We start from the raw sequence: 26,239 nt of genomic DNA, 5'->3' as shown, positions 1-26,239 counted from the left end.
GCACACCAGAAGGGCAACACCACACACCCAAACACATGCAGTGTACCATCATCTCTCATACTTGTTGCAGAAGAGGGGGTGTTGCAACTCAGCAACCAGTCTGCAGTGTTTAAAACAGTCATGTTGTCCCCTGAGAACAGGAACAGCGTAAGGATTCATTGTCTGAATGCCTGCCCTGCGTACATGAATAGTCTTCAAAGCTTGCACTGTTTTCTGACCTTTTAGCCCAAATTATACCTGCGCTGTATGACTTTTACATTTTATTTTATCAGGTCTGTTTTAGTTCGGTTAAATATATATACCTGACGATTAGTGAATTCCCAAGGTTTGATTCCAGACTTTTAAAAAATCTTACTATACGTACGCAAGTTAAGGTTTAAGTACAAATGTTCTTGCACCAGGAATCATCACTGAACAATCTTACAAATTTGCAATCCTCCAATTAATAAGCTAAGAGTATAGATGCATGTTTAGAGACAAATAAACATTATCAACAAGGAAAATGTTAATCTACAGAGGGTTTGGTGTAAAACATCATTAAATACAGGCGAGTTGCAATGCACACAACTTTACAAAAAAAATTTTTAGCTTGCACAGCTATTTTAAAATAAATGGGAAGAGGTGTACCAGTTTCACAAATACTTATTGAAAATTTAAAAGAAAATATGATGTGGCAAATGTTGTTATCTAATAATATGATTAGTTTATATTTTAAAACAAATTTCATATAATTTTTCTCCTATTGACTAAAACAGATATATAAAACTTAAAAACGATGGTGAATAATTTAAGAAGTAGCTTACACATAATATGTGTGTATATATGTTATCTCTGTATATTCTGATGCAAAAATTAGACCAAATTTTATGATGGCTAAATGCATTCTATAAAATCAGTAGGACAGAATATTTGAAATGACTATTATTGCTACCATATGCTTCACCATAATTATAGGTTAATCAAATGAGAAAATATATGAAAAATTTTTATCCTCATTTTAAATACATTAGGTATTACTCTCTTTGAAAAGAAAATGCAGCAGGCATATTTTTCTATTCTCAAACCACTTTTAAGAAAAAGGTTTTTAATAAAGAATTGGGGTAGCCTTTCCCCTACAATTCGAAATTAAACCGAAAACTAGTGTAACTAGTATAATTTCTCTTCTCTTCTCTTCTTTTCTCTTCTCTCTCTCTCAAGATCAGAGTGCAAATCTTTTCGGTCACATTTTCTGTATTTTTTTTCGAATACTGACAAGGGCAAATACAAAAAGGAAGCTTTGTTAAAAGCCCTTAAAATGTTATTCAGGGCTATTTATTCTTTCCGAAAATTTCCAGCTACCGAGGAGATGTAAAAGTTTCAATAAAATCAACAGCATAATCAATAACCTATTAGCCATATATATTCCTTGGATATAATACTGGCTAGGTTATTGCTAATAAGGTTACTTATTAGCATATCCCTCACATGTGGAATAATAGCGAACACTGAAACGTCATTCCGGGTTTCTTCAGGGTGGTACACTTACCTCCTGTCCCATTTGTGGTGACCGATGTGCTGCTGAGATTAGCTTTCTCCAGTTTGGAGCTACCAGGAGTATCACCACTTCCGACAAGAGGATGAGGACTTGCTAGGTCCTGCATTTCCATAGACCTGGGAAAGCAGGAAGCAACAGAGAGAAAGCTGAAATCTTAGCAACAATTTCTTAATAAACTACATATATCATTCTACCGAGCACACATGAAATCTCATAGTAAGAACTGAAACCGATAGCTAAGACTTCTTTGCTAACCAGGTGAACATGACAGTCCATCAACAATTAATAAATAAATAAAACTTCCACGGTAATGAGCCTCGTAATTAGTTTATTTGTAATCTTACTCTTGTATATAATGAAGTACAGAAGATAGCAGATTCTGTCATCTTAGCTGTTTGAGTTGATATGGATTATCCTCCCTTCTATGTTAATCATCTTCAGTATAAACATGTAGAAATGTTGAAAATATGTGACTCCTAAAATTTGATGTCCCCAGGCACCAGTGAAATAAAGTATAAACTCAAAGCCAGAGCTGAAACTTCTGGCTGACCTTGTGGACCCAGAGCTTAAAACTGAGCCTAAGGACTGAGGGTTAGAGTTGTTACAACTTTAGTATCTATTCAGGAATAGAAGACTTGACTTAACTTCTGTTTCAGGGAATGTGTTGGAATTGAGCAGAGACTCTTGAAAGGCTAACCCTCTTTGGAAACAGAAACTACAAGAGCAGAATTTCACAGTGGTCCAAAAGAAGCCACACATGCTTCAATGAAAGAAGGGAAACACAGGAGATAAACCAAAATTGAGAGAATTTATAACCAACATGCAACCCTATACTAAATACTGAAGACCTTCAGCTGAAAGTAAGGATACCAGATAAGAACTCAGATCTACAGGGAGGAATGAAGAGTGGCTGAAATGTAAATATATAGGTAAATGCAAAGATTATCTTTTGTTTTTCTTTTAATTCATGAAAGACAGCCAACTGAAACAAAAAACACCTATAACATTGTATTATGCGATTTATAATATGGTATAAGAGTAAAATATGTGTCAATAGCACAAAGGATAGTGGGGCAAAATGATATTCTTTTAAGGTTCTTTCATTTGGCATAAGATGTTTAGGATACACCAAGTAATCCCAATATTAAATATTAATAAGAAAAATACTAACAGGTATAACAAAAAGTCAATGGAATAATTAAAATAAAACATTTAAAAATTTGATTAACCTCAAAGACCAGGAAAAGAGAAAGGAAAAAACAACATATGTGAAAAATAGAAAACACACAGCAAGATAGCATACTCACACCTAACCAGATCAATGATTACACTAAATATCAATGGACTAAATGCTCCAATGAAGAGCCAAAGATTGTCAGATTGGAATAAACAGACACAGGACAACTATTAGGGATCTACCGGAGAAGTACTTTAAATACAGATACACTGTGATACTATGGTGTACTGCTCAGAATTCATTCCTACAGCTGCTGGGAGTGTTACCAACTGTTAGTTCTCAACTAAATTCTTTTCCAAGACTTGATTTCAACCAGAGTCATTTTGCCCCAAATCACACTCTTTCCTTTAGCCCTCATCTACTGACTGGCCATGAAGGGGTATAAAGATACTTCCCACACCCTGAAGGTCACTCAAGTCTAGAGCCACCAGAAGATCAGTTGAGACCTTTGTTGCAACTACACTGAAGTTCAAAGTCTCTCAGTCTAATCATGTTTCCTTCATCCCCTCAAATGTATTACTACTGAAAGCACAACCCAATAAACTCCTGGCACATAAATCTCCATGTTAGAGTCTGTTCCCTGGGAACTTGAACCGTGATAAGGCACAACTAGGTTCAGGGTCAAGGACAGAAAACAATATAACATGTAAATAATAAACATTACATAAATGTTTGGGCTACTATAATATCACACAAAACGGCCCTCCAAATGAACGGTATTGGCAGATAAAAAGAGATAATTAAGAAAATGGAATAAATGATAAATCCTTCAGGATATAATAATCCTAGATGTGCATACCTACTAGCCAAGCCTCAAAACATACAAAGCAAAAACTAACAGCGTCAAAAGAAGAAACTGATCAGTCCATGATCATATTTGGAGCTTTAATAACTTTCTCTCCACAGTAACCAACTGGAAAAGTAGACATTATCATCAACATGCCATAACTGACTGTACTGATATAGTACACTAACACCCAATAATTATAAAAATACATATTATTTTCAAGTGCACATAGAATGTCCATCAAAAGGACTATAAGGTAGGTATAATAAAATAAGCATCATTATATTTTCAATTAAACCTTATAGAGAATAGTATCTGGCTACAATGAATTAAATTAGAAAATAATAGTAAAATACATGAAATAACCATTAATATTTGAAAATTAAACCCCACAATTCTTAGTAACCTATGAGTCAAAGAAGAAATCACAAATAAATGTAGAAACAAATGTAGAAAATACTCAGGACAAAATAATAATGAAAACACATCAAATCACCCCACATGCAGTCAACTGATCTTTGACAGAGTAGCAAAGACAATACCGTGGAGTAAAGACAGTTTCTCTAATAAATGGAGCTGGAAAAACTAGACACACACACACACACACACACACACACACACACACACACACAAACTAGACACAGACCCTACACTATACTCGTCACAAAAATTAATTCAAAATTGATCACAGACCTAGATACAAAATGCAAAACTATAAAACTCCTAGAAGATAACATAAGAGAAAACTAGATGACTTTGGGAATGACTTTGAGTTTTGAAAACACCACCAAAGACAGAATCCATGAAAAAAAAATAATGATAAGCTGGGTTTATTAAAATTAAAAACTTCTCTTCAAAAGTCAATGTCAAGAGAATTCAAGTTGGAGCAGAGGGTATATGGGAAACCTCTGTACCATACTCTCAACTGTGCTGTGGAACTTTAGCTGAAGAAAAAATAGTCTTTAAAACAAAAAAGCAACATCAAATCACTTGTGAAATGCAAATAAAGCAGTAGTTAATGAGAAATTTATAACTTTATACGATTATATTAGAAAAGGAAAAGGGTTTAAAATCTGTGACCTAAGTTTCTACACTAATAAATTAGTGAAAGAAAAGCAAATTAAACCCAAAGTAAATAAAAGGAAACAATAAAGAGCATAAATAATTAAACTAGAAAATCTATGTATAATGGAGACAATTTACAAATCCAAAAGATCACTGTTAGAGATACCAAAATATTATAAAGGATGATGAAGACATATTATGAACATTGTGTCAAAGCATTCACCACTTTAGATAAAATCAGTGAAATTCTTAAAAGACACAACCTATAAACCTGACCCAATAAAAAATACAAAATGCAAATAGTCCTCTATCAGTTAAAGAAATTGAATTCATAATTAAACATTTCCCCTTCCCCCAAAAAACCCCAAAACAACAAACAAAAACAACTCTAGGGCCATATAGTTTTCTTAGTGAATTCTAGTAAATATTTAAGGAAAAGTTCAGTCTGTTATAAATTCTTGAAAAAAAAAAAAAAAACAGGAGGGAATACATTTCACTCAATTGTATGAGAAAAGGATTACCCTCATTTAAAACTTGACAAAAACAATTTTGAAAAAAAAAATACGGATCTCTATTTTTCATGAACGTAGATAAAAATAATTAACAAAATATTATCAAGTGAAATGTAGCAATAAAATGATTAATATATCATAACCAAGTGGGTTTTATCCAAGAATGAAAAGTTTATTTAAAATTTGAAAATTGGGGTGCGTGGGTGGGTTAAGCATCTGACTCTTGATTTCAGCTCAGTTCATGATCTCCCAGTTCGTGAGGTCAAGCCCTGCACTGGGCTCTGTGCTGGTAGTGTGGAGCCTGCTTGGAATTCTCTCTCTCCCTCTCTTTCTGTCCCTCCCCTCTCTCTCTCTCATGTTAACAAATAAACTTAAAAAACATTTGGAAATCAAATAATGCAATTCAATATAGTAACAGAATATTATTTCAAGTACAAAAAAAGCATTTGACAATATTCATCATCCATTCATGATACAAACTCTCAGCAAACTAAAAGTATTTTCCTCACATCTGATAAAGACCATGCTTGAAAAATCTATCATATTTAATGAAAAAATATTGAGTTTTTTCTCCTAAAGATCAGAATCAAGGCAGGGATAGCTGGCTGTTTTTCCCATTTCAACACATTTGCCTGGTAATATTAGCTAGTATCAGAGGACAAAAATAAATAAATAAAAGAGGTAAAGTTTTGAAAGAGAGAAAAAATACTGCTAATTCACAGATAACATTATTAGTTATGTAGAAAACACTGAGAAATCTATAAAAACAAAACAAAACACACTAGAATAGATGAGTGCATTTACCAAATTACAGGTACAACGTCTTGCCAGTACTAGATTGAAACATGAACCAAAAATATCTGAAACTTCAGTCAATGCTGCTCCAGTTCAAATATTGAAATATCAAAATGATAGTTATTCAGAAGACTGGAAGTTCGAATGATGGTTGTTCAAGAGATTGGAAGTTCCCCTCCTGCTCATCTCAACTCTTAAGGGGAAAGTGAATGCTCAAACCCTCACCTTAACTGTCAGCCAGAGACAAGGACTTACTTAGACTACTTGAGAAATAAACACAACAAAACAAATACTATGCTTCAGCCTCTACTGAGTTTTTGTATATAATGTTGAAAACGCCATAAATATTTTTAAAGCTTATTTATTTATTTTGAGAAAGAAAAAGAGCACAAGCAGGGGAAGGACACAGAGAGAGGGAGAGAGAGAATCCCAAACAGGGATAATATTTTGAGTCATAACAAGAAGTAGGAAAATGTGAACCCTAGCGAAGAGAAAACATAGTAAACAGAAGCAGGTCTGTTTATGACCCAGGTTTTAGAATTAGCAGATAAGGATTTAAAAATTATTATAAATATATAAAATAATTTACAGGAAAAGATATATACCCACACAAGGTATATACATATAAATAAATATGTTACATATATATATACACACACATATATATACATGTGTGCCATATATATTTATATATACATATAATACATTTATATATATAATCTGTACATATTTATATATATCTCAGATTTAGGTACATTAATATGTATATGCAATATACATATATATATCTATATTGCATATAGAAAAGAAATGGAAATTAAAAAAATGAAAATTCTAGAACAAAAATTATAATATATTAAATAAAAATATTCTTTGGATAAATTTAACAGCAGATTAGACACTGCAAAAGAAAGAATCAGTAAATCTGAAGCTGGGCCATTAGAAATTACTTAAATTAGAGCAGCATGACAAAAATTGGGGCAGACTAATTAAACTGAGTATAAGTAACTTGTGTAATATTATTGGGAAGCGAGAAAGAGAATGAAACAGAATAATACTGAAGTAAGTAATGGCCAAAATTTCTCCAAATTCGATGAAACACCAACCCACAGATCCTTGAAATACAATGAACAACAAATGAGCCAAAGGAAAAGAAAACCATACTTAGGCACATTACAGTCAAATACACTGAAGAGAGGAGGAAAACTATGCTGTTTCTGCAAAACAAAAGTGGTCTTGGTATTTTATATTCCAGTTTCCAGGAAACCAAAGTGCAATTATCTGAATCTTTACAATAAGTTCTCTTTGCTTGAATCACTTTAGTGGGCTGAGATTTCTTAAAATTAAAATACCCGTTCGAGAATAGACGTGCATTACTACCACACACTATATAGCAAGAAGATTTCTGTGCTTCCTACTGCATGTTCTGTAATCAATTTAATTCTGAAATGTCAGTTTCTGTTTAAATCTGCTTTGCATAAAACGGAATATACAAAATATAAAATTTACCATAGACTTTAACAGCAGAAAATGATTAATGGTACCATTTTTGCTCAGTACCTATGGTATGACGCATTCTATGCCTGGAACTTCTTATATATTCTCTCCTTTGGTCTTTACAATAACACACTGATATGCATATTACTTTCCACAGTTTATAGGTGAAGCAATTGAGGCTTAAAGAGGATACACGGCCTGCCCAAGACCATGTAGGTAGAGAGTGGCAGCACTAGAATTCGAACTTGTGTCTATCTGATGGCAAAGCCCAGGTTCTTTCTGTCGCACACTGTATGTTTCCCGTTTTTCAAAGTGACTTTAATTTTTTCACACTGTGAAACCACAATCAGGAATGTATAACCCTGCAATAAAACATCCTGAATGGTTTTCAAAAATTACTGAGGTCAATACAAGCATCAACTCTGCCAAATCTATACTTGTTACTACCACCTTTAAAGATGACCCTTTCCCCCTCCTCCCGCCCCCAAGATGTCTGTTTCAACCCTTTTTTTAGTGGCCCTTATGTCATAAGGCCATGTGAATACTAGCATCAATCTGGACAATTTAAAAAAATGAATTTATCCACAAACACAAAAACTCATTTAAAAAATAGGGGCGCCTGGGTGGCGCAGTCGGTTAAGCGTCCGACTTCAGCCAGGTCACGATCTCGCGGTCCGTGAGTTCGAGCCCCGCGTCAGGCTCTGGGCTGATGGCTCGGAGCCTGGAGCCTGTTTCCGATTCTGTGTCTCCCTCTCTCTCTGCCCCTCCCCCGTTCATGCTCTGTCTCTCTCTGTCCCAAAAATAAATAAAAAACGTTGAAAAAAAAAAATTTAAAAAAAAAATAAAAAATAAAGAATTGCAGGTCACATTCAACTAGTGTCATGGTCCTTTTCTGAAATTCTTCTGTAGCATAAATGGAATTTGTGTCTAACCGACTGAAATATCCTCCTGAAACCCGATGGAGTAAGCTTTATATTTGTGTATTTTAGAGTCTACTCTAACTCAGAAGCCATAATTCCTTCTGCACAGATCCTGGTAATCTATAGGCTGAGATTCCATCAATCCTTCATGACCCAAGAAATGTGCAAAAGCATCCAATACTTTCAAGGACATTCACTATCATACCAGCTTATTTTCTTTGCATAAAGTGGACGATATGTGTGCCCAGCTATATGTCTCACGCTGTTGATCTTCCTTGTAACCACCAGAATGAATTTAAGGAAAGAGTTCAAGCATTTGCTTTGCTTATCACTTCCTTTCCTAATATAAACCTTAATTCCCCTTAGCTGCAAAGTAGGAGTAACAACATCAGCTTCCACTTAAATAATGCGCATCTTAGCTCCATTAGGACAGGGATTATTTTCTATCTTATTCATTGTTTGTTTTTTTCTCTACACTTAGAATTGTGCAGGATACTTAGTGAGTGCTAATGAGTGAATAATAAGATAGGAATAGGAAAAATGTAGATGAAGTGGTCTGAGTCACTTGGAGTCAAATGTAGTCTAGTTCAGAAAACACTGAACATCTGCTATGTGCTAGAGACAGTTCTAAGAATACATAAAGTGTCTTCAGAGAACTTGCAGGCCAGTGGAAAGCAAGGGAAGAGGTGGAGGGAAACAAGGATCAGCTCTCTGATGTGAATGTGTGTGGAAGCTTTCATATCTGTATGTACAGTGTTCGATCTCCCAAACAAGTAAGAAATTGTGTGTATGTGTGTGTGTGTGTGTGTGTGTGTGTACTCATGTGTTAGGGGGAAAGGGGAGATGCTGTGCATGGGTAAAGAAAGCCACTGTGGAAGAAAAAAATAAGATACAGCGACTCGGTCAACTTAGATCAGATGAAAGTCACGGCATGTCACTACTGAGTACCAGCTCCCACATTCTGAAGAAAGCTCACCAGGTAACAATGCCAGGCCATCTTAAACCAACACGTTTCAGATTAGAATCCAAGAAACCCTTGTCACAGCTGCAAAGCTATGCCAGTTTCTCCTCTGGCAGTAGATTGGGAGGTGTGGATCCTCTCCAGTGGATGTAGATCCATTATGTCATTGATCAGGTGAACAGACTGCCCTGGAAGGAGGCCATCATGAACCCATTTTCCCAGACATGGTCAGAACTGGGTCCCACTATACAGAAGAGGAAATGTAGGTCAAAGAAGACCCCTAGAAACAAGTATCAAGAAAATGGTCCATGCATAATGGGAGCTGTTCTTGCACTTTGCCAGTGACCTCATGCCTGTCCCTGAGGCCAGCATGAATGCTTGCAGCACATGTGACCTGTCTGCCAGGGTGACCTCAGGCCCTGGAGTAAAAGCAAATAAAGCCATGAACACACTGTTCTCTGGACACTTTTACAGTCTTTCCTTTCCAGGGCTTGTAGCTCTACCCTTGAGATCTGCAACTCTGGCCCTTTCTTCACTATGATCCTAACAAATTATCCCGATAAAACATGGTTTCCCCACCAAAGAAATGCGAGTAAATATTTTTTAAAAACAGAGGCATATCTCTAAATTTAGGCTTTTAAAGCCCTCCCTCCCACTTAACCTGTAAACAAAGAAAAAAAGTCTAATGAATTTTCCAAGCACTATTTGAATGGTACAGGACTCACGTTTCTGTTAGATCAGTTACAAACCATGGTTAATGAAGCAGGAAACTATTTCCCTTTAGTAAGAAGGAAAGCTGAAGGCCACAATTAAAACAGCTAATGCCATCAATTATACCAGAATACATGGACTCTTTTTCTGAGAAAAACTCTACCAGTAGGGATCAAACTGGAGGAATGAATGAGGGTTTTTCAACAGTAGAAAGCTGAATTAAAGAGAGCAAAGCATTAACATAATATATTAAATAAAGATGACAGAATTTCAGGCTCTGAAGGGACATTCAATGTCCTCAAATGCAAAAATACCATTTTACGGGGTGCCTGGGTGGCTCGGTCGGTTGTGCCTCCGACTTCAGCTAAGGTCATGATCTCAAGGTTTGTGAGTTTAAGCCCCACCTCAGGCTCTGTGCTGTCAGTGTGGAGCCTGCTTTGGATCCTCGGCCCCCCTCTCTCTTTCTGCACCTCCCCTCCCCCGCTTGTGCTCTTCTTCTCTCAAAAATAAATAAAGACATTGAAAAACAGAAAAAACAATACCATTTTATGCTTGAGGCTGTGAAGGCAGCGTTAAGAGCCTACACAGTAGACTCAGGCTTGGGTTTTAAAATCTGCCTCTACCATTTACCAGTCACCGAAACTTAGGCTCAAAAATGGAGACAATAATATCCACTAGAGGGCTACTGCATGTAAATAAGATCTCTCCCCCACCCCCCCCCCATTCACACACACACACACACACACACACACACACACACAGAGCATGGACTTTGGCATACAGATCTTAATAAATGTTAGCTATTACTACAATCATTTCCACAACACCGTCAATAAATGCTTGATTTGTCTGTTTGCAAACCTGTGTTAACAAGAAAACGGTTTCCTTAAGAGGCGGCCCATTTCATTTTCAGATCAATCTTACTATTAGGAAGATTCCCATATACAGTTTCCATGGGACTTTGGTTTTACAAGAAATTTAGCCCACTGACATGGGTCAAGCCTAACCTTCTTTCCCGTATCCGCCCTTCAAACATCAGAGAGGGCTGTCCTGACCTAGAGCCTTTATAGGTACAAAGTGTAGGTACAAAATACCAAACCTTACAACTCTTGCTATGGACGCATCAGCACAGCCTGAAGAGTACATTAGCCAGCAGGCACTTTGTGGTACTAATTTAACTGAAAGTCAGCTAACCAGACCCGTACGTCTTTGTCCCATGTTAGGATTTACAGTCCTGTTTTCTCTCAGTCACTACACACGGAGTTGGCACTGGACCTCAAGTAAACAGCTTCTTGTGCGTTCCTCCTGATGCCATCCTGTTGGAACAAGTCTGCTGTTTCCGCTTGTCCCATTAGATTCTGATTCTACTGTTCAATGTACTTTTCCCCTGTGCCATGATACCAATAAACTTCCTTAGCATGCCTTCGATGCCGAATCACAGAAGCATGTTGAAAAGGCCAAGGTCAAGGACAGATCTTGAAGAGGACGCTTAGAGGTGTACCTTCAGACTTATCTCAACTCCTCAGGAATAATTATCGAGTTAATAGTAGTACCATCAGGCAGTCTGTGTTTTTCTGTCATTCCCCCACCCTCATAAACATATCAAGAGGCTTTGACACACACCTTGTTGAATTCTAGATGTACTTCATATAATGCATGCCTTTGTTCCTCGTTTCTGGTATTGCCGTCACAAAAGACTATGAAGCTATTCTGTATGCCTTCTGCTGAGAGAACTCGTACTGCATTCTTGTGATCACAGCCCACTAATTATTTACATTTAATTGTCCAAGAACATAATTTTGGGATCAACAATTCATAACAATTTTGCTCTCTACACTTTATGTCACATAAAGAAACAATGAAAAAATTACTTATCTTAAGCAATACGATGATAAAATATACGTAAGGTGGGAGCTTATGTATTACATAAAAATACGGACTGGGAATCCGAAACATGAATATAAGTCTGTGATCTACTACCTAGAAAAAGTTAATGGGTGTGTGTGTAGATGGTTTTCCAAATATCTTCTCAGGTTTACAGGGCTCCCTAAATAACACCGAGAGTCTTCCATAGACAGGCATTCTGCGCTCTCTTCCTTTTTATGCCAAGACATTCTGTATCTTTATGAGGTTACTCAACCCATTCACTTTGAACGCAAGGAAGTTAGCACCTGCCACGAGGGATCAGAATGTGAAATATGATGAGGGAGCCCTGTGATAAGTGACCTTAGCAAACAAAAATAAAACCCCTACAAAAAAAAAAAAGAAAATGCAGCAATACACAAACTAGAGTACTGTGTGGCTGTAAACGTAAGCAATTAAAGTTCCACTCCATAGTAAACAGTAGTTGAGTGTATGACTCATGGGCCAGCAATGCCAGGAGACGTCAGGGAACTCCCCCACTGCCCCATCTTTATGACACTATAACATGATAGTCTCCATTAAAAAAAAAAAAAAAAAAAAGTGGACCAGCCATCTTAGTGATAGGAACCTGGGGCCCATTTCTCATCTGACATAATACTTCACGGAGCAGGTCCAAAAACAATGCAGGGCCCTTGAAATCAGCAGCAGCTCAGGACTCTGATCCATGCCAAAGAGCAAGATGAGACATGGGGCTGGTATAAATATTCATTGGGAAGTTCCGGCCAACCTCCTTGTGCTGTGTGCTTAGTGCAACTCAAAACTGTTCCACCTGGTCCCTTCTGGCTCCCTCATGTCTACCAGGGGCTGGCAGCTGGAAAGCAGGCTGAGCCTTGGAGATCTTTTAATTTGTAAAGCACCGGAGGGGCAGGCAGGAGGGATGATAATGCATAGGCTAGGTTTCAATTACAGGACTGTCTCTTTCCCAGGTGGAAGGCAACACTGCAGAGAATTCAATGTCTCATCTATTAAGGCCCCTCAGGAGATGCGTCGGTGCTTTGCAAATGCTGGCGGTGTGGAATAATCCTCCCAACAAAAATCCTGACAAAATACATCAGGCAAATTGAGTATTTTGTTAGGCTCACGTGCGATCTTTCCTCGTCTCTCATTTTCCAAAGTAAAATCGTCCTGTAACTTCTGCCTGGAAAAAAAACAGAGAGCTGCTTCTAAGTTCAGAAATAAGTGGCTGTTTAGCCTATAAAATGTAGGATGAGAGAGGCTTTGAGATCACCATCCCATGAATCTCGCTGCCAAAAAGGTTTTTAAATATTGCATAAACTTAAATGTGTTCCAACCATTAACATTTAAGGGGAGCACACAATGTTCCAAATTTAAACTGCTTGACCAGTTCCCAAAAGCTTGACAAACATACACTGTGGTGTAATTATTTCTTTACAATAAAAATGTCATGATGCCATTAATTTTTAGGATACCCATCTCAGAGATCTGTTATAGTTTGTCAATGATGGAGAGGGGAGGGTGCACTTCATATTTTACCTGCTGCAAAGCAAGGTTCATGAAATACAAAAAAAAACACCAAACCACATGATGAATGGTTAACGAGGGTCTACTTGATTAGATGGGTACTGACTCTGCTAATAATTACAAATCAATATTATCCATGTATTAGAGTAGATCTATCAGTTCTATTACTTGGACAAATTTCCTAAGTGGGTTACTTTATTTTTATTATGTATTAAAAAGGAAGAAAAAGGGGTCACCTGAATGGCTCAGTTGGTTAAGCATCTGGCTCTTGGTTTCGGCTCAGATCATGATCTTGACACTCATGAGTTCGAGCCCCCCCACCCCCCCCCACCCCCCCACCCCCCCGCCACGTCAAACTCTTTACTGACAGGGCAGAGCCTGCTTGGGATTGTCTCTCCCTCTCTCTCTGCCCCTCACCTGCTCTCACTCTCTCTCTCTCTCAGAATAAATACACTAAAAAAAAAATTTTTTTTTAAGGGAAAAAAAAAAGTTGCATTTGGTTTTAACTCTGTCAATTTCACATGTGCCCCAGCACAGTCTCTTCTCCCCGGGGCAGTTACAACTTTGCAATAACCAACTCAAACTGTTCAGAACTTTCTAATGTCACTCTGTCCTTCCCAGAGTAATTCCCAAATTCCTCCCCTGGCCTCTAAGGCCTACTTCCTCACATGACACTCCAGTGCCTCATTTCTCTCACCTTGGATCCCAGTGTTTGCCCTCAGCCATGAAGCTCCCCCCCCGCCTGCTATATCTCATGTCCCTGACCCTGACTGCAGGTCTCCAACATGCCCGACAGGCTCACAGAGCAGGGCCTCTGCACCTGATATTTTCCGTCCGTGGAATACAGTTCCCTCAACCATCCTCCTTGTCCTGTTTCTCGGCTCAAACATTTCCTATTCAGAGAGCCTTTCATTTCCTTATAAAACAGCAACACCCCCACGCAACAACTGCCTATTATCCCGCTACCTTGCTTTAGTCTTCTCCAAGGCAATTATCTCCCTTGAGTCAATATATACTAATGTATTTGTTAACTATCTCTCCCTTTAGAATCTAATGCTCCTTGAGAGCAGGGGCTATTTGTTCACTGTATCTACAGCACTAGAACTGGGCCAAGTACACAGTAATTGTTCAATTAATAGTTGCTGAGTATGTGAATGAAGTATCCACTAATTTCACCCGACTGACCTAGTTAGTCCTAGTTACTTAGGTTTTATTCCATTGCTTCATATTACTAGTTTTCTATGGCATAGTTTTATAGGTTTTTAGAATCACTTCCCCAATAATTTAAAAAATACGGTTGAAGTGTAGGAAATTTTATAGTTTGACAGAGAATCTCTAGGTTTTCATCCTTAGATCTGAAGTATAGAATAATTTGATAATTATTGCATGAGTGCCTAGGCATTACTTTCTATAATTTTGATAAAAACACAGTTTTGCCTGAAATTCAACATTTTCTTGCCTTCTTTGCAAAATACAAATTTTAACTTGGGACTAAGTGTCTCAGTATGTTCGGGCTGCTTTAACAAAATAGGATAGGCTGGATAGCTTATAAATAAACATAAAATTATTTCTCACTCTTCTGGAGGCTGGGAAGTCCAAGATCAAGGTGCCAGCAGGGCTGGATTCCCTGGTGAGGGCTCTCCTGTTGGTTCATAGCTAGCACTTACTTTTCCACTGTGCCCTCACAGGTTAGAAGGGCTACGGACCTCTCTGGAGCCTCCTTTATAAGGTCACTAACACCATTCATAAGGGCTCCACCCTCATGACTTCAGCAACTCCCAAAGGCCCACCTCCTAACACCCTCATCTCTAGGGATTAGGATTTCAATTTGTGAATTTTAGGGGGACACAAACATTCAGACCACAAGACTAAGCACTGAGGTAAAAAGTAAAAATATTCCATTTTCGATCCCCAAATAAAACTTTTTTTTTAACGTTCATTTTTATTTTTGAGAGAGAGAGAGAAAGAGAGCGAGAGAGAGCGCCAAGTGGGGGAGGGGCAGAGAGAGAGAGGGAGACACAGAATCTGAAGCAGGACTCGAACACACGAACGGTGAGATCATGACCTGAGCCAAAGTCAAATGCTTAACTGACAGTCACCCAGGCACCACCCCCTCCAAATAAAACTTTTTGAAGCCTCCGTGCAGCATAACATCTAAGATCTCTCCTAAACATGTGTATGTTACTAAAATATAAATAATAATACTCTCTTTAAAACACTTCTGAAATTTACCCTGCTTCAAGAAAACCATTCCTCCCACTGGCTGTCCCCTCTGGCTGCTTCATTATCACTCCTCTTCCTTTCAAAACCCAGATTCCCACTGGAGTCAGATCTCGGTGTGATCTCACATCTTCTCAGATCTTCTCCTCACCTCACTGTCCTGCTCTCCACTTGGACCACAATCCACACTCCTTCCAGTAACTAGAGTCACCTCCTGATTTACTAATCCAGCGGGCTTTTTGTTTTTTCCCATCAACTCTTACTTTGACCCTCTTCGGCATTTCACAGTGTTAATGACTTCTCCTCCAACTTTCTTCCTCTGAGGCTTCCTAAATACTTCTATAGTGGTCCTGTTGCCTGCTTGTGGGTTCTCCACTGTCACCTAAAAAAATAAAGAAATCTCCACTTTGGTGCAGGTATCCATTTCTCACCCACAAGGCACAAGTGCTGCGGGGAAAGCTAAATCTGCGCTCAGCTCCAGGAGATGGCAGCCTAATTCTTCTCCCAAGTTAAGGACCGTCTCAGGAATCGTAAGTAAGGTAACCAGATTTGGGCTGTTAAGGTTCAGAAATAGCCAAAGTAGAAGCCAATGAATCACTGAAGGCGTAGACTCGCACACACCAAAAAAGACAGCCTGCAGGGGCACCTGGGTGGCTCAGTCACTTAGGCGTCCGACTTCGGCTCAGGTCATGATCTCACGGTCCGTGAGTTCGAGCCCCGCGTCGGGCTCTGTGCTGACAGCTCAGACCCTGGAGCCTGCTTCGGATTCTGTGTCTCCCTCTCTCTCTGCCCCTTCCCCACTCATGCTCTGTCTCGCTCTGTCTCTCAAAGATAAATGTTAAAAAAAAATAATAAAAACAAAAAAAGTCTGCCAACCGGGGGCCCCCAAACCAAAACGTGAGCCGAGGCTCAAGGGTATGTTGTTACAAGACATCTTAGAGGTGAGAAAGCAGTGACTGTTTATTCTTCACAGGGATTGGTTGTAACATTAGAATTCTTTCACATTACAGGGAATTGATCAGTGGTCACCTCATTTCAACCTTGGGCAACAGTTCAAGTTTTGCTTATGATTTCCAGAGGCATAAACAAGAAATGACCCAGGTCAAGTTAGCCTTGCAAAATCAGCTGAGTGAAGCTTTGTTGTATGAATAAACTGGTTTTGTCTGTTCAGGGAATTTTCAAGGCCTGGTCTCCGTTTGTCTTTTGATTTTCACCGTGCCAATGGAGCACAAGGAATACTTTGCTGGAGACTCGTGGTACGCTCTTCTTGACTCTTCTAGGAGAGCGTCCAGACCCAAACTGGATCTGGATGTGAATGAGGGAGCACGCGGCCCCGATTTCTGCAACCAGTCATTCTATCGCCAGAGGAGAAACACACTCAGGGCAAATCCAAGACTGGACGGCAGAGCAAAAGGACACAAAGGAAAGTGGTTTCTTGGTGAAACTGTTGAGCTCCGGGATCAACCACACCCGAGGCCATTCTACCTCTGGAATTCGACTTATGTGTTCCAATAAATTACCTCATTGTTTCCAACTAGGTGAGTCAGCTTCTCTATTACCTGCCCTTGAAACCATTTTCACTGATACAACTACCCTTTGCTGGTTTCTTGACGTCACGTCTGGCCATTAATTTTCAGTCTCCTTTGTGGGTCATTCACGTGTACTCTTAACCTTTTGATGTCCATAATCTTACAGACTCAGCCCACATCTCCTTCCACTGAGGTAAACCCTCTTCTGGGAATTTCCATATGTATTTGTGTCTTCAAAGGCTACCTTTTTTTTGGGTTGATCAGTTCCCAAAGCCATCTCCCTCCTCAGCCCCATGTGCCTTCTAAGCACCAGATCTTACTTATAATTCTATGCCATCACCCCCACAGGGATTTACACAGCCTCTCCTGACAGAGTATGTTCACAGCTCAACTCACCATTCCCTTTACAGTTACTTAGATTCTTACCTCACACTATACATTAGATTGTTCCCTCAAATCAGAACCCTAGGTGATCTCCTCAAGCCTTCAGCCTTTACAGAGTTCATCAAATATTCTCAGTGCTTCTGCCCAAATAGAAACTAAAGTATTTACTCCTTTTTATCCTAATCACTACTTAAAATAGGTTTTTGTAATTCTTCACCTAAACTTTTTCTATAGACTATACTTATCACACAGAATCCTAGCAGTTCACTCCTTGTTTGGTGCATACCAAGTAGTTAGGTGCTCTAGCATCCATACCTTGATGGATGAATGAACAAACAGTTGCCTGATTTTTCTGGTTTTTGTTTTCCCTCCAAATAATCTTCCAGACAATCATCAGATTCATTTTCTTTTTCTTTTTTTTAAGATTTTATTTTTAAGCAACTCTACACCCAATGTAGGGCTCGAACTCACAGCCCCAAGATCAAGAGTCATATGCTCTACTGACTAAGCCAGCCAGGTGCCCCAAGAATTATTTTTCTCAAATACAAAATACAAGTATATGTCACTTCCCTTCTAAAATACCTTACCCACTGACAAAATAAACAAACAAAGAAACAAAAAACCCTCCAGTGGCTTCAGCTCAAATACTGAATAAATGTCTACTGTATGTTGGCTTTTGGACTAAGGAATTTGAAAGAGTGAATTATGATTTACTTAATTTAAAAATCATACAATTCAGGGGTGCCTGAGTGACTCAGTCAGTTAAGCGTCTGACTTCAGCTCAGGTCATGATCTCGTGGTTCTTGAGTTTGAGCCCCACGTCGGGCTCTGTGCTGACAGCTCAGAGCGTGGAGCCCGCTTCGGATTCTGTGTCTCCCTCTCTCTCTGCCCCCACCTCCCGTTCCCCTCTCCTCCTTCCCTCCCTCCCCCCACTCATACTTCATACTCCATCTCTTTCTCTTTCAAAAATAAACATTAAAAAAAATAAAAAATAAACATTAAAAAAATTAAAAAAATAAAAATCATACAATTTGGGAAAGAGTTGGCAAATGACAGCCATGGCAAAATAAGGTATCCTCACATCACTACGAATCCAAGAACCTGCATCTATTTTTACTCTGGTAGACTATTCTCAGGCCCTTTTTACACTCCATCTATCTAGACCTGAACTAGAACTATCTTGAGTTAATTTCCATTTATATTAATGCACAAAAATTCCAGAAAACATGACTGACTAATTGACAATGTCGGGTACAGAAATCACTCCTCTTCAGAAGCTGCTCTAAAATTCAGAATTTAAAAACTACAGTCTAGATAAATGATTAAGGTGATTTGCTGGTCTTGTGATTCCACTTAAGAAATTAGCTCCAAATGATCACATGCTTAAAAATTCAGAAATTGCTTAAATTTGTTATTTTCTTCAAAGTGCTTTTGTTCTGAAGAAAGATTATCTAAACCCCACAACGTAGTACACAATTTCTTACATTTATTTATTTATTTATTTATTTGACAAATATTTGGGTGCCTAGGCCCTTGGTTTTCCTTTCTGAACAAATCACACACAAATTCTCTACTCTTGTGGAGCTTCTTCCTAGTGTGGTATAGGGGAGAGGGATAGACATTCCCTTACACTGCAATGGGGATTCACTCTGAAATCTTCGCAGTGGGTTATCTCACCTATTTATAAGACTCTGCCATGCACTTAAAACCTCAGTGCCATAGCACAGAAATACTTACAGAGTCCAGAGGGGATGTGGCTCAGGCACAAAGGTACAACTTCGAGGGGCACCTGGGTGGCTCAGTCGGTTGAGCGTCCGACTTTGGCTCAGGTCATGATCTCACAGTCTGTGAGTTCGAGCCCTGCGTCAGGCTCTGTGCTGACAGCTCAGGGCCTAGAGCCTGCTTCTGCTTCTGTGTCTCCCTCTCCCTCTGCCCCTCCCCTGCTCATGCTCTGTCTCTCTCTGTCTCAAAAATAAATACAAACATTAAAAAAATTAAAAAAAGAAGATACTATTTAAAAAAATTGGCTAAAAAACAAAGGTACAACTTTGGAAAGACGGATTATTACCAGAATTCAGACAGGTGGAGGCACGCGGACAGGATATTCTGGCAAGAAGATACATTTCAGCCCTGGAACATCAGCTGGCATGAGGGAGGGGGAGAATGAATGGGTGACCTAAAATAGAGAATGTATGCTGGAGAATAGAAAGGGGTGTGAGCACGAGATTCACTAAAGCTTCTGAAGGCCAGGCACTGGGATCTGACGAGAGGGGACTGTGATTGGAGCAGTCACTGCAGGAGAGACTAATGTGCATTAGTTTGGTGTAGAAAAGAGGGAGAACTTATTGACGAAGGCTGGTTTGGAAGCTGATGCAACACTTTAGGCAGGGAGTTAAAAGACTTTTGACCAAGGCGGTGGGTAGTGGGATTGAACACAGGTAACACACACTAAGAATATTTTGGCTGGGAAATTACAACTTGATAATCAGACCTTTCAATCACACAGTCATGTATTCATATGTACGGGGCAGCACGATCTGAGTCACTCGTGTATTGAGCGCCCAACATGTTTAGTGAGCACCTACTATATATCTGCTTTCGTACCTGTCAGGGGGTTCAAAGGTGGTAAAAATGCCGTGGCCTCCACACTCCGTGACTACGGGCACGGTCCCGTGAGGGAGATGGCGCGACGGCTCAGTGCCGGGCAGTGCCGTGGACAGTGAAAGCAGAGACGAGGCGGGAGTCACTTCGCTGGGTTCTAGGTGAATGCACACATACGCACATTGCACGCGGGGATAAAAGAAGGCGTCGAAAGGGGGTTCTGATTACTCTCCCTGTGAGAGTCAGTGAGGGATTCCAGAAGAGGGAGGACAGGCTGACTCAAAGACACAGAGGCGGGAAAACTCAAAGACACAGAGGTGGGGCACAGCAGCCGCCAGTGGTGCAATGTTTCTGCGGCACTGAGGTTAGGGAGCAGGTGGCAAAAAGCAAGAGCTCCTTAGGTCCCTGCTGAGGACCGAGGAGCAAACGGAGAGCCGGAAGCAGCAAGGCGGCATGGACCAAATCACGTGAGAGAGAAACGTGCGATGACCCCGTGGAGGCTGAACCCGGGAGGGGAAAACGAGTCACGGAGGCAGGCTGGGAGACTGCCGAGGTGCGAGATGGGTAGACGCCAGACTAAAGCGTTACTGGGCGATGCACTGACGGTGACGTAGGAAGCTACATTCCTAGGGCCTGGAAACAAATCAGACGTGAAGAGAGGGACATTCCGGAGATCGGAAGGTTTGGAACTCAGTGGTCGGGAAAAGGATGAAAGAAAAAAGGAACCAAAGGAGGAGACTGTTTTCAGTGAAGAAGGAGTGATGTGCCGCTTTGAGGAAAAGGAAACTCTTCCAGGTGGCGGTGTGGGACCCCCTGGCATTTGGGTAAAAGCAGCGTATTATGGATTTCGGTGCGGTTCAACTGCTCCATGCGTTTCAACTTCTTAAGTTTGCTGTGCTTTGTTCTCCTAATTAGCTTTTAGATTTGCCAGAAGATAGCTAGTCCTTTTACCACATAAATACTGAATACCGATACATGCCAGATGCTGTCCCAGGCTCTGATCAGTAACAGGGATTGTCTCATGTTTAATGTTCTGCTTATGAGAAAATTTATGGGAATGTGGGGGTACGCATACATATTCCTCTACAAAAAGTTAAATGGTCAATCAGTTCAATAACTGGAAACACAAAGGTCCACTAAGAACAGACAAGCTATGGTACCGCTACCCGACAGAATACTGCTCAGCCATACAAAGGAATGACTAGACCCATTGATCGATACTCACAAAGCAGAGGAATCTGAAAATAATTATGAAAGGAGATCTGCGGGTACCAGGAGATGGGAGGTCGGGGAGGGGGTGGATGGGAAAAAATAAATAAATTCAGAGGCAGGAATAAACTTTTGGGATGGTGGACAAATGATCTTGACTGTAGTAATGGGTTCACTGGCATATACATTTGTCCAAACCTCAAACTGAACACTTTCAATGTGCATGTTAAATGTACCTCAATAAAACTGATTTTTTAAAAAATAAAACAATGGGTATATTTTACGTGGTGGGTTATGGGTTAATACTATTTTCCTTTTTTACTTTTTTATATTTTGAACATGATGCTATAAAACTGTATTACCTTCGCAGTAAAATTCATTTTAAAACTTATACAAATTAGGGGCACCTGGGCGGCTCAATCGGTTAAGTGGCCAACTCTCGATTTCAGCCCAAATCATGATCTCATGGTTCGTGAGTTCGAGCCCTTCATTGGGCACTGTGCTGACAGCGTAGAGCCTGGTTGGGATTCTCTCTCTCTCTCCATCTCTCTCTGCCCCTCCCTGCCTCTCTCTCTCTCTCTCAAAATAAATAAACTTAAAAAAAGTATAAAAATCACAAAAAGCGCACTGGCCAAGTACTCTACTATTCCCAGTCATCAGGAAACTGCAACTTTAAACAACAACGAAACACTGTATCCAACCCATCAGAGGGGCAAAATTACAAAATCAAAATTACAAAATGGGGTCAAACGTCAGCTAGAATGTGGTAAAGTGGGTAATTCTCATACCCCTGCTGGGAATGTAAATTGGACAGCTAATTTGGAAAGAAATATTGCAATATCTAGCAAAGTTGAAACTGTGCTTACACTAATGACTTCCGAACAAGTTTCCCATTTTCCATGATTCTAATAATCAGGGCCGTTGTAAAGTAAGAGCACACATTTTCTAGGTGTATTCCACGTAAGTGCTGACATTTCAGATGTCCACAGCTTAGTCCATCTCTCCTAGATGTCCCTCTGCAGTCTCTCTCTCCCTCTCTCCTCCCCCTTTCCGTAGCTTTCCTCTCTTGCTAGCTTCGCTGCAAACCCTGAGGTCATTTCACCCCCCCCCCCCCCCCCCGCACCAATCTGGAAAACCCTTACCTCTTAGAAGCTCCTTTTCTCTTTTCCATCCCAACCTTCCCCCCAACCCCATGTCTCCTAATCCCCCACAAAAAAGGGCTGAGCAGGGATCAGAAGTACCATGTGAGGAAGACACATCTCTCCTCTGAGATGGGGACAGTCCAACAGAGGGGAAGGTGGGTAGGGAAAGGCCATGACATCAAGTAAACACAGCAGGAAGGTACTGAGGCTGTGGAAGAAATGTTGATTCCATGGGCATTCTGATGAGGTTAACTGAACACTGAGAGCAGCACAGCAAAAGGGGTAGTATTCTAATTTTATGATTTGTTGCTGTTATTTTTTTTATGGAGATATTTTAGATTTTTAGTGTCACGAAATTGCTTTATTGATGTGCGCATTCTGACATTGTAAAATTCTGTTATTACTACTTGTATTACGGAATAAATGCTGAAGTGCTTACATTGTTCTGAAGTTACATTTGTTCTGGTATAGCAAACACCAGGCACTAAGTCCCCAAATTCCTCTTTTCTTCTTCAACTCCAGAAAAATTATCCCCTAACATCGTTTGTTTTTAAGAGTAAACAATTAGGAACAACTTAGCTGTCCATCTAGAAAAGAATGCATAGATTATTTGGATTATATAAATACTATAGACTACTGGGGTGCCTGGGTGGCTCAGTCGGTTAAGCGTCTGACTTTGGCTCAGGTCATGATCTCGCGGTTTGTGAGTTCGAGCCCCGCGTCAGGCTCTGTATGAAGAAGCTCGGAGCCTGGAGCCTGCTTGGGATTCTGTGTCTCCCCCTCTCTCTCTGCCTCTCCCCCGATCATGCTCTGTCCCTCTCTGTCTCTCAATAATAAATAAACGTTAAAAATTTTTAAAAAATACTATAGACTACTACACAATGTTCATGAGTGGGCTAGAGCTACATGAATTAATATGGATAAAGAATACAACCACAGAGAAAAAAAACAAGCCACAAAACTATGCATATTACCTTATATTCACATAGATTTTAAAAATTGACCAACACATATTCTATACTGTTTATAAATGTATAAATATGTAGTAAAATACCATGACTTCTTGGTAATGATACCTTCTAAATTCAGGATAGTACTTTCTCAAGGACAGAGAGAAGGTATCTCAGAGGAGTAGACAGTGTGTGTGTCTATATTAAAGATCCAAAGTGATGTTAAAATCTCATACAGGTAGCGGGTGGGTACAAATGTTTACAAGTGGGTAAAAATTAGTTTTATTTCTACCAAACAAGTAGGAAAAAAGTGTACACATAAAAAAAAGTGTAAAGGCAAAAAAGAAAACAAAGACTTGTAGATACAGGATACCTTTAAAACCCCATTTAACTGGAGAAGAGCGAACTGTTCAGTTATAACAGACATAATTACAGCTGACTAGGTTTCCCTTCTGAATTCACACCCCATCTATGAATTTATGAACTCTAGGCAAGTGTCTTGGTTAAACCGATCACGTACATGGTTCAGCTGTTAATAATATGCACGTTCTTGCAGGAAAACATCTAAAGCTGAGCTGTTCTTGTTCAAGTTTAGCTGTAAGGAAAACAACACAGAAGCATGGTTTCGATGCCTGTGCATAATGTAACGTCCGATTTCAGAAATCTCTGGTTTCCGCAATTCAATTTCTCTGTGCCACCTCAAAAGTGAGGTAGAGCTTCGGGGGCACCCAGAGACACATCGCCCAGATACAGGGACACGAAAATAAAGAACATCCAGGCCACTCTCGAGAACCCATGCTAAATAAAACCCACTGTAACCAAATTTTAGGCATGTGGAATAAATTCAAAACATTGTGGCTTGCCACAGGCTCAGTATATTAAACCTTATCCCAAATGAGATGTTACTTGATTTATTTAGACTCCTTGGCATGTTTGGATGAATGTGCTGGCAGTCTGAGCAGCTCTTCTTCCTGGGTTCTTTCAAGAATTCTTGGATAGAAGAGCTAAGCTAATTTGAATGACATTTATATGGGAATACGACTCCAGGTGCAATTATAATCAGCATGCGGTGGGAGCAGTGGTGGATCTTTCTGCTGTGCCCATCTGCCCCGGGGAAAAGGCGGAGGCTGGCTTCGACCTGCCTCTTGCATGGCTGTGCTGGACAGAACCTGGTGTTCACTGCGGAGGGGGTTCGGTCCACGAATGAGCCAAATGGAGAGGAGGAGGGAAGGGGGACTTTTTAAAATGTCTCCATCTCCTTTCTACACGGAACCTTGACTTGGGGGGGCGGGGGCAGGCTGCAAGCGGGAGAGAAGGGAGCCAGAGAAGAGGCTGCTCAATAGTGGCCTATTCTGAAAATGAAATGAAATGAAAAAAAAAAAATAAAAATAGTGGCCTATTCTGTATAAAGCATGCGGCTACTTCTTAAACCAGTGTAGGGCCTGCTCATTTTGTGTCACACTGAGTGTCGGTGTTAGACAGCTGCTGGTCAGGTTCCACAGGCTTATGCCCCTCTGGCCTTGAGTTGGGCCGTTTGCACACAGTTCAAAATGCAGCCACGCCACAGGGTCAGCTCCCCGGCTTACCGTCACCTCGGCACAACCACAGGCTGGGAAGAGCTGAGATTTCTCCTGCTCTCAGGAGTGTTAAAGTTCTCGATGTCATCAAGGCTGTCCCTCCTTCAAACACTGTTTTAACGAAAGGTAAGTTCAAGCACCTACTTTTGGGGTTGTGGTTTAAATGTCCGAGGGGCCTGGCAGCAAAAAGGCATGTCTGCAAGGCCAGGACTCTCCTCCTGCTCCACTCTTTCCCTGAGGAGAGCCAGGCCTTGGACTCCATTGCCCTCAATTTTCTCACGGATGGGACCGGGAAAACAGCCCTGGTCTTGCCTAATAAGGAAGATGGAGTAAAAGCAGTAGAACGTGTGTTTGGGAAGATGCTTTTAAAACTGGTATAGGTTGTACAAAGCGGGAGGTATCACAATTTCAGATTTCAAATTATACTACAAAGCTGCAGGAATCAAAACAGTACAGCCCCAGCACAAAAACAGACGCCTAGATCAAGAAGATGGAATAGAAAGCCCAGAAACAAACGCATGATTATATGGGCAATCGATCTTCAACAAAAGAGGCAAGAATATACAGTGGGGAACAAGATAGCTTTTTCCGCAAATGGTGTTGGGAAAGGTGGCCAGTTACATTCAAAAGGGTGAAACTGGACCACTTTGTTACATGACACAAAAAATAAACTCAAAATGTATAAAAGACGTAAATGTGAGACCCGAGACCATAAAAAGAGAGCACGGGAAGCAACGTTTCTGACACTGGCCACAGCAACACTGTTCTAGATAGGTCTCCTATCACAAGGGAAATAAAAGCAAAAATAAACTATTGGGACTACATCAAAATGAAAAGCTTCTGCACAGCGAAGCACAATGACAAAACCAAGAGACAACCTACTGAATGGGAGACAATATTCACAAAAGACATATCCAACAAAGGGTGAATATTCAAAATATAGAAAGAACTATACAACTCAACATCCCCAAAATAAATGAGCCAATTAAAAATGGGCAGAAGACATGAACAGATATTTCTTCAAAGAAGACATCCAGATGGCCAACAGACACATGACAAGATGCTTGACATCATTCAGGAAAATACAAATCAAATTTACAATGAGATATCACCTCCCACCTGTCAGGATGGCTAAAACCAAAAACACAAGAAACAACAGGTGTTGGTGAGGATGTGGAGAAAAAGGAATCCTCTTGGTACTGT

At 40.0% G+C, this 26,239-nt stretch overlaps 1 protein-coding gene across 10 annotated transcripts in view; it reads right to left on the bottom strand.

The window, feature by feature from the left end:
- Positions 1–26,239, bottom strand: part of EYA4 (EYA transcriptional coactivator and phosphatase 4) — a 276,398-nt gene that overhangs the window by 68,020 nt on the left and 182,139 nt on the right. For all 10 annotated transcript variants that reach the window (XM_042939863.1, XM_042939862.1, XM_042939868.1 and 7 more), the window contains one exon: positions 1,526–1,650. In XM_042939863.1, the coding sequence (XP_042795797.1) occupies positions 1,526–1,650 (125 nt within the window). The remainder of the gene's footprint in view (positions 1–1,525; positions 1,651–26,239) is intronic.

This window comes from Panthera leo, chromosome B2 (assembly GCF_018350215.1).
Source record: "Panthera leo isolate Ple1 chromosome B2, P.leo_Ple1_pat1.1, whole genome shotgun sequence".
Classification (NCBI taxonomy): Eukaryota; Metazoa; Chordata; class Mammalia; order Carnivora; family Felidae; genus Panthera; species Panthera leo.
The sequence above is the reverse complement of the archived record's forward strand: the minus strand, read 5'-3'. Positions and strand labels throughout refer to the sequence as shown.